Genomic DNA, 13,596 nt, shown 5'->3' on the forward strand with positions numbered 1-13,596 from the left:
TGCATTGCAACAAGATTTTATTAGAAACTCAACAGGCAACTGCATAAAATACTTCTTGCTATTCAATAAAGGCACATGGTTAGAAAAAAAGTCTGCAGTATGCTGTCATTGTCACCTGTACCAAGATGGCAGTATGCTGCATCAATAAAAGAAGCAGTACAGAGAGCATAAAATAAATGAAAGTGCATACGATTCTACAAGGAAAAATCTTTTTCTTCCTGCACATTGCCAGCTACTGCAAGACATGATAGACATTCTGCTCTATGCACTGCTTATTGGTATGCTAAACTCTAAAATGGCCAACACTTATACCAGTAGTTCGATGCCGTGCGATTTCTTGCTGAACATGTAAATGCAGCCTTGTACTATGGTTCCTGAAAGACATGAACCTATGCTAAAGGCTATAACATTCACTACGACTCTTTATGTACAAGTTCAAGTAATTCATGCAAAACTTGATCAGTGCTCTTTTGAAGACGATTCTCTGCCAATGTTCATTTTGATTAAAGGATACATATATATCTATACATATATACACATACAAAAATATGCATAGAACCTCTGAAGATGTGACAAACAATATACATAATTGTGCCAAAAGGTTTTGCATACGGATGTGCAGCTTGTACCTGCATCTGTCCAAGGGGCACATTTCAGAGGAAAGCAAATGCAATAACCAAAGGAGTTAAATGTGCATGATTTTTTTTTTACCAGCAACTAGTCAACCCCACGGACCAGAAGTGCATGCATAACATGGCTACAAGAGCTACTAGGTGGAAGACATGAATGTACAGGCCCAGCTTAGTTATTTTACCATCAGTGAGCTTATTAACTGCAACTTGGGCACACGGGCAATTAGCCTGACCCACACATCAACACCTTAAAATGCACTCATTATTGCTGTTGTGCCATCATCAGGCTTTCCTGGACTTTGAAGCTGGATGCTGTAGAACACTTAACAAATACAGGGCACTGCTTCGTAGCTGCAACAGTGCGTACATGCTGCGATCAACAGTAGTATTCGACTATATTTCCACTTTGACTAGATTTTGGTGGGCATACTACCTAATGACACATTTGAACAGGGGATAGACAACACGACATGATGGTCTCACAAGTTCACAATACCACCACTTTCAAGGCGAGACAAGACAGCTCACAGCAAGATCTTTTTTTTTTTTGCCACCAACTAGCCACACCAAAATTGACGCTTCTGGCACAGTTATAACGAGTGCCTCTGAGGACATGGGGTAGGTGTAAAGTCCCCAAAATTTCCCAGTTTTCAACTATTAAAAAACAACAACAAAAAAAAAAACAGTGTTACTGCTACATAAAGCGAAGCTAATTCAACAATCTAGATATGATGCACAACTTCTGCCAGCACCAAAGAGTTATTGTAGAGAGAAGCTGGTGAAGAAAAGAAAAGCTGCTCAGCGAAGAACCATGTTGACGGTGAGCTTATTCCGAGGGTTCACGCACAACACGGCCATTGAGAGGCTGCGGAGGTCGAAAGTTCTTGAGGATTGGGCCATCGGTGGGCACCTGGGGTCCTCCTCCTTCTTTGTAAGACAACAACTGGCGGAATGCTTCAAACTAAATGGAAGGGAAGACGAGGGATGGGACGGGGGGGAAGAAGACGGAAAAGTTCAGAGAATGCTTGGACTAAGCAGATGAAAGGTGCATACAAGAGAGTTTTGTGTTTGGTTAAAACACTAGGAACTATAATTGAAAAAGAATTAATCTTTTTTTATCAATACGTCTATCATAACAGAGTTGGGGGAAAAAGCTACAATGGTAGCATGATGTAGAACCCATTCAGCACTAAGATTATTTCAAGCAACCTAGAGTTTGTGATCATCAGCATTTCCCTCTATTCTATTGCTTTTTACATGTGCAAATCAATACAGCGCGACGTGAGACGAAGGAAAGAGGCACAGGACAGAACGCTGTGTCCTCTGCCTCTTTCCTTCGTTCTGCTATGTAACAAGATGTACGAATCAGCCCAAATGAACGCGCTGCAAATCAAGTGAGAATGCCACAAAGATATGCCATACTGTCAGGGCAAGCCCATGGCTACCTCCTGCTGAACGTGAATACGTACCCCAAAAGCAACATCATAGCTTACAAGAAACAACCAAATAGGAAGAGGCTTGAACTAAACCTCAGGCACATCTCTCTCATACTTTCTATGTGCACGCAAAAGGGACAGCCCTTGTATTTTAATAGATGAAGTAAATATCATCCCAAAATGTCAATTTTGGTGATTGGTAGTTTTTCCAAGGCCCGAATTCTTTATTTTTGAAGAAAAAAATTTATAATTCTGATATATTATGAATCTGCAGACATTCAGAAATATGTAGCACAAAGAATTTTAAAGCTTTGTTCAGAACTATTAGGCAATGTTCCTACTGCCAGCAAACCATTGTCAAAACAAAAATAACAGTTTGTGATACTAAACAGTAGCAATATTATATAAACAGTACTTATTGAGTAACTTGTGATACTTACATTTATGACCTTTATATTGTTACTGCATGTCGCTAAGGTGTTATAGGTAAAGCCCCTATATATAAAAAGTAACGTCACGCTTTGAAGAATGCCGCCGCCTCCTCGCACACTCTGTCCGAGGCCGACGCCGCGTCGGTATTGGCCTAATGGCATCACGTGGACTGTCGAGCCCCCGGGCGCTGGCTGCGTTTGTTTACGATCATGCTCCATCGCCATTTTCGCCCGAGAAGCGTCTACCGAATGGTCGATAGCCGCGAACACAGTCGGCGATCGTCGAATCTGATCAGCGGTGAAAGATAAACAAGTGCACGTGTTTCAAGCGGTGTAGGCGGCGCAACGGTCGAAAAAGGAGTGCGAAAGAGAGGAGAAATGAGGAGGAGGGAAGGCGGAGGAGGAGAGTGTCGCTACTTTTTATATATAGGGGCTTTAGTTATAGGTGCCCATGGCTTTGTCTAGCAATCGAGATATAGCTCTTATTACCGGGGGCTCCGCGGCTGTCTAAAATATGCTATGGCAAAATAAAAATTTCATTGAACTTGGTTTTGATGGCAAAAAATTTCTACACTTCTTTTTCGTTTAAATTATCACAAATAAATTGCATGACAATTCAAGCTCTATATTGCTTCGAGCATCTGTTTACATTGCTGCCACCTTGCAATATTGTTGCATAGGTTGCCCGTTGAGATTTTTCCTGGCAACTGTGTTTGTAGAAACCGAAAGATAAGCACTCAGCAGTGCTTAAAACTGGTTGTCATTATTTAAGTATGCCTCGCCAATGGTCGTCACCACCAGTGTGTAAAGGTCGTGGCCCATCAGTTGACCAGCCACACAGAACAAATGCATAATAAAAGGAGATGAAGATTGAGGATTGGCTATGAGGATTGCTAATTTAACTAATTATTATGCTTTGCAGTTTTCTAACCGTCCTACATGTAGTCATGTACATGTAGTCCTAGATAAATAGTCAAGGCTTCACTATTTATTATAGAAACATTCTGTGAAGTGAAAGTAGTTGCTATGGTAGTGTTTTTTTTTTTTTTACATTAAGTTTTACTATGAACCAGTATCATTAAAAACCACCAATTTATTTTTTCTTTCTTTTTCATGAAGGCTGAACTTTTTGGCTTATGGTGCTCTGAAGACAGTACGCATTGTGCCTATCACAGGGCAAAGATCTTGCTTTATTGCTCAGCCTACTTACACGGCTGTTATTGTCAATTTCCAATCTCTACATTTTAATGTCAAGTGATTGCTGTTTGTGTAATGGCGGTATTGCGGCATTTTCGATCAGTGAACAATTACTTTTAACATTTCTTTACCTAACATATATGTACAGCCTTATGGCTCCCCTTTAAAAGCCAGTGACACACCATCGATTCCAAAACTAAGCTTTAAAATTTTCTGGAAAGGAAGCTTGGGCCTTAATACAACATCAGTTAATCCAGCTCGCCTTTGATTTGACTTTTTGTTAAAGAGAACGAGAAGGTTCCCACACATATTGAAAACTTCCTTTCAAGTCAAACTTTGGAAAAGTCTAGCCAATTTTTCATGTCCTGCTGCCGTCGAATTGACAGAATCCGAATGCAAGATTTTCCGACAATAACTCTGGTGAGAATATAAAGCATGCAGGTCCAAATAGTAACAATGCATTCTGTGCTAAAACTTCACTATTTTTGGGAAGAATGATAACTTAGAGAAGCTGTGACAGAAACATACATAAATTCAAATTTTATAAATTAGCAGTTTTATTTACATTTTAGAAACATTATGATGCAGGACAATATGAATGGTGCTTATTTAAAATTAAGTCAATCAGATAAAATATGAAACCTTGTGTCAATATTTCGACGATGCAATCCCTTTCTTTGCAGCCTGAAAAAAGAGCAAGCACAAAATAATCTTGCCTGTTCCCGCGACACTTCAATGGGTTCCTTGAAGACAATCCAAGTGACGCTCTCATAACAAGGTGGAGTAGTCAGGGAGCCTTCATATGTCCAATATGAACCATTGGCTGGGAACAGATAGAATTAAATTTAGGTATCAGCAGCAAGGCACCAAGTACACACACAACACACTAGGCCACCAAATAGTATGGTTATGGCCATAGTAAGCAGTTGATTTAGCTCACACATTTAAATTCCTGCTAAGACCTCAATTAGCGGCAACCAAAGCAAGGCTTACAATTTCACAATTCATGCCTTGCACTGTCCCAAGCTGTTGCAAACACACAATCTGTGCTTAATAGCCAACTTCAACAGCACACCCCATCTTCAGAAGGCTAAGGTCACAGTAAAAACGAAGCACACACAGTTTTGTCCATTGAAACACCAAACATATGCGAGAGCCACATGTGCTTCTAGTGATGTGTGAAATAATTTTACTGTTGAATGTCTCATCTGTTCTCTGTTGCACACTGAAAAATAACTTGCAAGAAAGCGAATGCAATATTTAGGGTTTGTTCTCCCCTTCAACAAGCTATTTTCCAGTTAGAGCTGCCGTTGTGACGTACTTTTCATTCACTTCAGTTCTTTCTTCTAAGCATGCCCTATGTTATCGTTCCACAAGACAAAAACCTTTTTAGCAACCCACAGGCTTAAGCCTGTCTAAGGGTGAACCTTGCTCATCCTGAGAACTTTTCATAATAAGTGCCAAGAACGAGTCTGACACATCCACATCCGGTGCATTATGTCTTGCTTCTCTTTGATTCTTTTGAGATGATCCGATTGATTTTGTTACTTGGGGGTGACGTTGAAAAGAACCTGGGCCCGTGCATACTCAAGGAAATATTAGAACATGTTGTGCAAAATTAAAACTTCCCAGAAAACATTAGAAGCAAGATTTCAGGGTGTACAGTCTCGAATGATGGAAATTGAAGCGTCACTTGCATCTATCGAACAACACAACGAAAAACTGGACAAGTGCAAAGAGAAAGTTGACGCCGTCTGTAAGCAAGTGAAGCACTTGACCGACAAACTTGATGAGCTGGAAAATAGAAGCCATCGTAATAATATTGTCTTCTATGGGCTGACAGAACAAGATAGAGAAACTGCTACTGATCTGAAGCAGGCAGTTGTTAACGACATTCTCAAAGACAAGCTTGGAGGGGATGTTCAATCAATCTAGCGCATTCACCGTAGAGGTAAAAAAACATGACCGAATTCAATTTGTCATTTTGCGCTTTTATAACTTCAGTGAAAAGATGTCTGTGTTTCAGACCTGTTTTAGGCAGTCAATTATCTGTTTCTGAAGATTTCTCGGCACCTGTTTATACCATATGCAGTAAGTTTTGGCAATCATGCAAAACCAAAAGGGAAAAAGGATGTTTAAGTTACTCTTGTCTACAACAAACTCAAAGTAAATGACCAAGTGTACAGTTGGGATGAGATGGAAAATTCAAGAGCATTGCTCAAAGAAACATGTTGTGCAGATGTCAGGAAACCTAATACTACATGCACATGACAATGTAAAAGTATTCCTTCAGTGTCCTTGATATGCTTTAATGCACAAAGCATAGTAAATAATACTGACGAACTTGAACAACTAGTGCTCCTATACTCTCTTGATATTATGATCATTACTGAGACCTGGCTACACTCTGGTATTCATGATTCAAAAATAATTACACCATGTTAATCAATTTTACAACCTGATCACGTAGTCATGAGGGCGGTGTTGCAATCGCAGTCAAACAAAGTTTGTCTTTTCATGCAGAGGAATGCATCCCAAACCATGAAAGTGCTTAGTGCACTATAACAGGGCAAGACACCTTAATACTAATAGGAGGCATTTACAGAAAACCGAATGCTACTGATGACTACTTCACACAAAGTCATGACTTACTTTCTGGCAGGGTCAAAGAAATAAGCAAAGTGGTTTTTACTGGTGATATTAATCTTCATTCATTCGACTGGAACACATCTGCAATTACTAACAAGGAGGTCTCAAGCTGCAAACTTCTTTAAAACATTTGCTTTAGTTTTTCATTAATTCAACTGGTTAAAGAGCCTACATGCATTCAAGGACAAAGCAGTTAAATACTGGACCTTGCATTTGTCTCGCATAATTTACCATCGAAACTAACAGTACAACATGGCACATCCAATCACTAACAACTGGCATTAACATTGAATGTCAGGAGCATGAATACCAGATGCTCAAAGCACAGAACACACATGGCCATTAAAATTCAAAGCTGATGACGTCAATGTCATAGATTACTTGGAAACATTACTAGACGACTTCACTCTGGGGAGATACAGAACTGTAGATAACCTATGGCAGAAGTTCAAGGAATGTGCTGCATACTGTGAAAACTTTATCCACACCAAAATAAAATTAATGTATAAAACATAAATTGCCATGGATAACGTGTAACATTATTCACATAGAAACAAAAATACAATGTATGCGTAGAAACCAAGGCAATACTGCCAACATTCCTAGACTTGCCAGTGAGCCAAAGGCAACAATTGCATCTGCACGTCTTACCTTCTTTTCGACAACACTAACAACTATCATGACGCAACAAGTGCAAAAATTTTGGCGCTATCTCTTCAGGCCTGAAAGTTCCATTATCCAGTTAGAAAAAGATGAAGTTACTGATGACACACCCACAATTGTGAACGCCTTGAATGTGTATTTTCAATCTGTTTTTACATACTACTACATTTAGAGAACAGAAAATTGCCTCAACATCTGAACTAATAATGACACCTATAGAGTTCATGGAACCAGGAATTCTGAACCTGCTGCGGCAAATGGATGTTAAAAAATCTCCAGGACCTGACAACATATCTAATACGATCCTAAGGTGCAATGCAAAACAAGTAACGCCTTTTATCCATAAAATTTTCACAGCATCTCTGCAAACCTCTACTCTACCAACAGACTGGCTACGTGCAAAAGTTTTCCCTATCCACAAAGGCGGCAGCAAATTATGCGTAAACACCTACAGGCACATTTCACTAACCAGCTGCTGCTGTAAGCACATGGAACGTATTATCAATAAAGCTATTATGGCCTACCTCGAAGAAAACAACCTGATGTGCTCCAAGTGACACGGTTTCTGCAAAGGTGTTTCCACTGTGATGCAACTTCTAGAAATAATACACGACTTTGCGACTGTAATTAACTTTCGACTTCAAGCTGACACAATATTCATTGACTTTTCAAAGGTGTTCGACAGGGCAGTGCATTGCAAGTTAATTAACAAGCTTAGAGCCATCGGAATAGAATGTGATATCATGAATAAACGCATACCTTTCTAACTGCAGGCAGTATGTTAATGTAGGTGAGGCGAAATCTGAATGTTTGGAAGTCTTTTTTTGCCGTTCCACAGGGTTCTGTGCTAGGTCCCATTTTATTTTTAATATGCATAAATGCCGTGCACTTTCATGTTGAGCCAGAGGTAACACTAAGATGACTGCGTCATATATATATATGACAGTATGAACAGAGGCATATCAATTCAAATTAAATTAATTTTTGCTTAATATTGACACATGGTGCCAGGAATGGGGTACGGATGTAAACTTAAGCAAGACTGCTTGCATGTCAATTAGACAAAAAAAGCCATCAGGCTTCCCCTACAACATCATTGGATCAGTTGATCATGGGATCAGCATGGAATCATATAAGTACTTGGGAGTAGTAAAACAAAGACGTTAAAATGGGACACACACATTAAAGACACATGCCAAGTGGCATTCAGACAGTTGGACTTTCTTTGTAGAAAACTAGCAACGGCACCACCGCATGTTAAGTTATCAAGTTACAAATCACTCATACGTCCAATCTTCAGATATAGCCATATAGTCTGGAACACACATCAAGCTTATCTGACCAAACCTTTAGTGGCAATCCAAAACAAGGCCCTTCGCTTCATTCATTCCAAGTACTCCAGGAGTGACAGAGTGACTACACTGCACAACCGCACTGTCAAACAGACTCCGGAAAGCTGCTGACGTATCGCATCTATGAAATTCTTATATCGCCTTTATCACGGCAACGTAGCTGCCAACAAAAATGACTACCTCAAACCACCTTACCAACACTCGACTAGAACCAACCATGCGAAATGTATATAGCCGTTTTTATCAAGCTGCCATACTTTCACATATTCTTTTTTCCCGTTTACCATACAACTCTGGAACAAGCTACCACATGAGTGCATGGTCATTTTATCCACGGATGCATTCACAGCTAAACTTGATGAATTGTTTTCACAGTGTTGTCTCTCCCAAGTTGTTTAAATAGGTATCTGACCTTTCATTCACTGTACAGATACCATTTCTCACGCTTTCATATAGGTGAAGTTGTGGTTGCTGTCTTCCCTGTGAATATACAGGGCATCCCAACTATCCTGAACCAAGATTTAAAAATATGCAAATGTCATGAAACCAGGACAAATGGACAGAACCAGGTACTGGTGTTTATCGTCGCTTGGAGATACTCAGATAATTTTTTTGCATTCTGCCTAACTAGATAATTAGTCTTAACTAATCAACTTCTCAAATATTATCACTAGGTGAAAAGTGTCAATGAGAAAATTGTAGAGCAACGTGAAAAACTCCCGATGCAGCTTTCGGTTGCTCAATACATGCTGCATAAAATTGTTTTCCCGAGCGTGAAAGAAGCCCGCGAATACACGCAAAGTGCCTCGAGCGGCCAGTTGCGGAGCAATTTAGCGTGTATTCGCATCTAAACACTTTTTTATCGTGTTTATTCCACTTGTGTATCACCTGTCTTGTTGCTCATGCCAACGGTTCTGTTTTTGCAGCACTTAGCAACTTTGTGCACTTTTGTTACTGCTGAAATACCATGACACAGCTTCAGACACACGTATTAAGCGATGCTTGAAATATCACTGCATCAACATTTGATGTTCTAACATGTGTTGACGAAGTATGACACATTTAATCCTACAATGTTTTTGGTGGCATCACATTCTTGCCTTGCTTGTAACTGACATTCTCGCTCCTTGGTGGTACCAGCAGCGGTGAAAGCATGCTCCCACTGTTGTTTTGCTTGTAACTCTTGTTCTCACTATTTGTTCACTTCTAGTGGTGGTGCAACAATGTTTAGCAGCAGCATGACAACTTTTATGCAATTCAACTTCTTGTACTGTTTGGGCTCACTTAGGGTTAGGGGCCATCATAAGCGGACCAGTGCAAACCCTTCGACAACCTCTGTACTAGCACATTCTGTACTAGCACATTTAAAACCATCTGGAGTACAACACACAACCCATTAACACTCCCCCCCACACACACGCATGCATGCATGCGGCACTGAACGATGTGGAGGATACCAAGATGGCAAACAAAGAAAGAAAACCCAGGGAGGTATAGATAAGGAATGCTTTACATTAAAAGCAAAGCCACTAAACATTATTAGTCAAAATGCTTCTGTGCCTTTTTTCTTTGCATTTTAGCAAGCAGAGAACAGTTTCACTAGCTGTCTAGGTTGAAAATATTGCAAGGATCTCGTGCTTTTCTTATGAAATGTTTGGGATTCTTGGGATAGGTAGCCCACATGTGGAAAAATTGGTGATTACAGGCACTCAAACTTTTTGTGCGACACAAAAGAAAAATTAAGTTCTTTTTTTTAAGAATGCCAAGCCATTAAAAATTTTTCATATGGACCACCTTCTCTGTCTGCTGCTTAATCCGGATGCTTAATACCATTGCTGAAAAGTGAAGTTTCCAGCCAAAATTAATACAAACATTATTGAGTATTTACCTGAATACCTTTGATCTGTTATACAAAAGATCAGAACATTCATTATACAGGAGGTTTAAGTACAGTACAGACCTTCCTATAAAAGCTAGAATAATCAAAGTGACTGACTGATATCACTTGTGCTATTCTTATACAAAACTGAATAAATTTAGAGTCCATCTTGACACCTCCATTCCATTGTTCCTCACTTTATCCTTATTTTTGTTCTCCTTTAGGCAAGCATCAGAATTGCTATATACACTGTTACTACATGCAACCTCTCCTTACCAGGAATCAATGAGCTGATGTCAATATCTTGGTCCAGCGGGCATTTCATTCCCTTGTAAATTACTTTTGACATACAGTCAGTGAGCTTCTTCAACTCTTCATGTGGCTTTCCTTCCTGTAATGAGTTAGTCAATGATGAAAGGAAGAGTTACTTGTGCACATGCAGGCATAACACACTGCAGGTCAAATGTACTGCAAAACCATGGGTCTGACCATGGGGTCAGAGTTGCTTACATATTTTAGGAAAATAGAATAAACGGCATAGCAACAGATTATAAGACCATTCATTCTGAGTATTTCAAAAGTACACTTAGCTATTTCAAGAGAGAACAACACTAGCCCAAACTAAATGAGCAAACAGAAATAAAGTCAACTATTTGGTTTGGCAAAATGAATCGATGCTGCAACACTTTAATGGTACAACGTGCAAGTACCTGAACAATGCCTGTAACAGATACTAGCATTAGCTAACATTACTAGAAACTACTACTAGAACTACAAGAATTAACGTCACTACAAAATTATTTTAACAAAGTACGGTATTCATAGCAAAACTACCTAGTCACAAAGTAATTTTCCCGTAAAAAAAAAAAAAAAAATGTGGCAATCAATGTATTTATGTATGCACATAATGTACAGCCTATCACAAAAAAGTAAAGGAAAGTCTGCCATTGTAGGCAATGGACGGTTGGCCTTTACTTTTCTGCAATAAGGCACTGGTGGTGTTGAAATTTTAGGAAGGGCACTGAAAAATGTCCACATTTTGGTGGAGGCTGTGCAATGCAGAGAAAATTTTACTTTTTGTATCTGTCTACATTTTGATATGGGGCTTCAGCAAGCTCCCTCAATATGACCCTGTGTGTGTCTCACTTAAAAGCAAAGCTGCCTTTTATCAAAAAAGACAGTATGGCTTAGAACTTTGAGGAGCAATGCAGACATTTCAGTGCTTTTAGCTAATAACTTGACATGCTACATGTAAAATACAATTGTTAATTTTACAAGCTTAAAGTTACTTTCTTTTCCCTTTCTTTTTTTAAACGAGCAGTAACCACATGGTGCACTGGTAAATACTACTGCAAGTGTGTTTAACTCTGCCTCCTTTATGCATTTAACAGCTTTTGCTTCAAACGACCTACCTCAAATGTCTGCAAGTCAGAAAAGCTATTTGCTTTAAGTCTAAAGATTGACAGTGGACTAGTCCACAGTCAAATGCAGCTGCTTTTCCAGCTATCTCTTAAAACAGGACAAAACACAAGTAGGACATGCAGTGATCATACTTGTTTTTATTTTCCAAGTACTAAGGCACACAGAAGGTGTTAGGATATAGCACCCAATGATGTAGCTTAACAGGTATGAATATTAATGAGAAGAAGGTGAACTGAGGGGCTCAATTTTTGGTTTGCTATGACCATATGAAGCCAACAGACAATGAAACCGGAGAAAGCATAGGAAAAATTAACTGTGGTTTTAACTGAAGTGTATAAATATTAGGAAAAGAAAAATGAAATTGAACAAAAAGATATTTTAGCGGTAGATAATCCACTAGTGTTGGCCTGCTTGAAAGAATGAAGGCACAAAGCAATTCCATGAACTGTGCTTGACACATGACCTTCAAGCCAGTGGTCCCCAGGGGTCTAGGGGCCATAATATAATTATTCCCTTAAAAAAAACTATATATATATATATAAGAATAAGTGGCATCCAGCAGCAAGATGTTCTGGTTTGAGTCCAGCTTTGCACAACAGGGAACGTTTTAAAGCAATATTGTAAAAGATGTATGACAAATCACTTTTTTTCTACAATGTAAACATCTGTCAAAATGCTTACCTTGAAGAAAACAGCCAGCACACTCAACCCCTTGTCAGAACAAGCAGCTTCTGAAGCTCTGCTATACATGTCGACATTGTAGTGCACCAGATGCAGCTGTGTGGAAGAAACAAAGGGCTGTGCAATTAGAAAAAATCTGCCTATACTGGGTGTTTCAGTGAACACTTTCAAAATTTTTTAGAGGTTGCCTGTGGCAGACAGCACAATTCTAGTTCATGATCTGGTCTACTCGAACAGGCAGACATTACTTGCACGAAAGATTGAAATGCATAATCAACTAATTTTAAAAATTCACTAATGAAGTTTTTAACTAATTAACTTGCAGCCCATATTGCAATTTACTAATTCTAGCCGTGGAGTGCGCAAGGCGGATTCACTTGGAACGCATTCTCAGGATGATACCAGTTTCGAGATATTAATTTCCGAACTTTGCGGAGAAATGCATTCGTGTTCCAGATACTTTTGTGCTTCAATGCATAAAATGACGTTTTGTTAAGAAAGTCTAAAATGGCGGCAGGCACTACTAATTCCTTGCTATACTCCTGGAACAAAGCAATTAAAACTTGCAGAATTGCACCAACTGAAGTTTTATGACTGCATTACTTTGTTCTGCTTGTAAGCAGCTAGAACACATACAGATAAAATTAACAATTTACTTACTATAGCATATAAATTTACAGAAACCAGAAATAAGATTGCTCTCATTGTAAATAAATTGTACAATATCAGCCCGGAAATGTTATAAGCAACAAAGTAAAGAAAGTGCATTGCACTTATAGTTTCAAGTCGTATCATTATGAGTTTATTGTGTACTGAACTCCAGTATCTATATGTTCAGGTGCAAAAGAGGTGTGCAGGGGTGGGACTGCCCAAAGTCATTTTGGAGCAATTTTTGGAGCAAGTAAAATTGTGTTTTGGAGCAGCTTGGAGCAGGCCAATCTGAATTTTGGTGGAATAATGGAATATGGCAGCACATTTCCAAACCACGATAAAAAAGAGAATAAACCAACACAAAGCGCGTAGTAGAATCACGCTTTGTAGCTATAGGATACTAGAATATGGAAGAGTGGGTCGAGCAGCGGCACGACGCATGTTTTCCTGTGAATCCAAAAACATCGGTGAAACTACAACTGAACTATACATTCCCGCGCCGACTCTCATAATGATAGCAGAAAATGTTCGCAAATTATGCAGTCCAATCAACGCACTAACATAATTTCTGGGTCACCATATGTCACCGTAGACGCAGAGAGC

At 39.2% G+C, this 13,596-nt stretch overlaps 1 protein-coding gene across 5 annotated transcripts in view; it reads right to left on the minus strand.

Annotated features, from left to right (window-relative positions):
* The window catches only part of LOC119431481 (carbonic anhydrase 1-like), a 115,053-nt gene continuing 101,457 nt past the window's right edge, over positions 1-13,596 (minus strand). For all 5 annotated transcript variants that reach the window (XM_037698985.2, XM_049670450.1, XM_037698964.2 and 2 more), the window contains 4 exons: positions 12,343-12,438; positions 10,516-10,630; positions 4,413-4,519; positions 1-1,593 (listed from right to left, as the gene is read on the minus strand). In XM_037698985.2, coding sequence (XP_037554913.1) covers positions 1,459-1,593; positions 4,413-4,519; positions 10,516-10,630; positions 12,343-12,438 — 453 coding nt within the window. In that variant the 3' untranslated portion in view covers positions 1-1,458. The remainder of the gene's footprint in view (positions 1,594-4,412; positions 4,520-10,515; positions 10,631-12,342; positions 12,439-13,596) is intronic.

This window comes from Dermacentor silvarum, chromosome 1, assembly GCF_013339745.2.
Source record: "Dermacentor silvarum isolate Dsil-2018 chromosome 1, BIME_Dsil_1.4, whole genome shotgun sequence".
NCBI classification, from domain to species: domain Eukaryota; kingdom Metazoa; phylum Arthropoda; class Arachnida; order Ixodida; family Ixodidae; genus Dermacentor; species Dermacentor silvarum.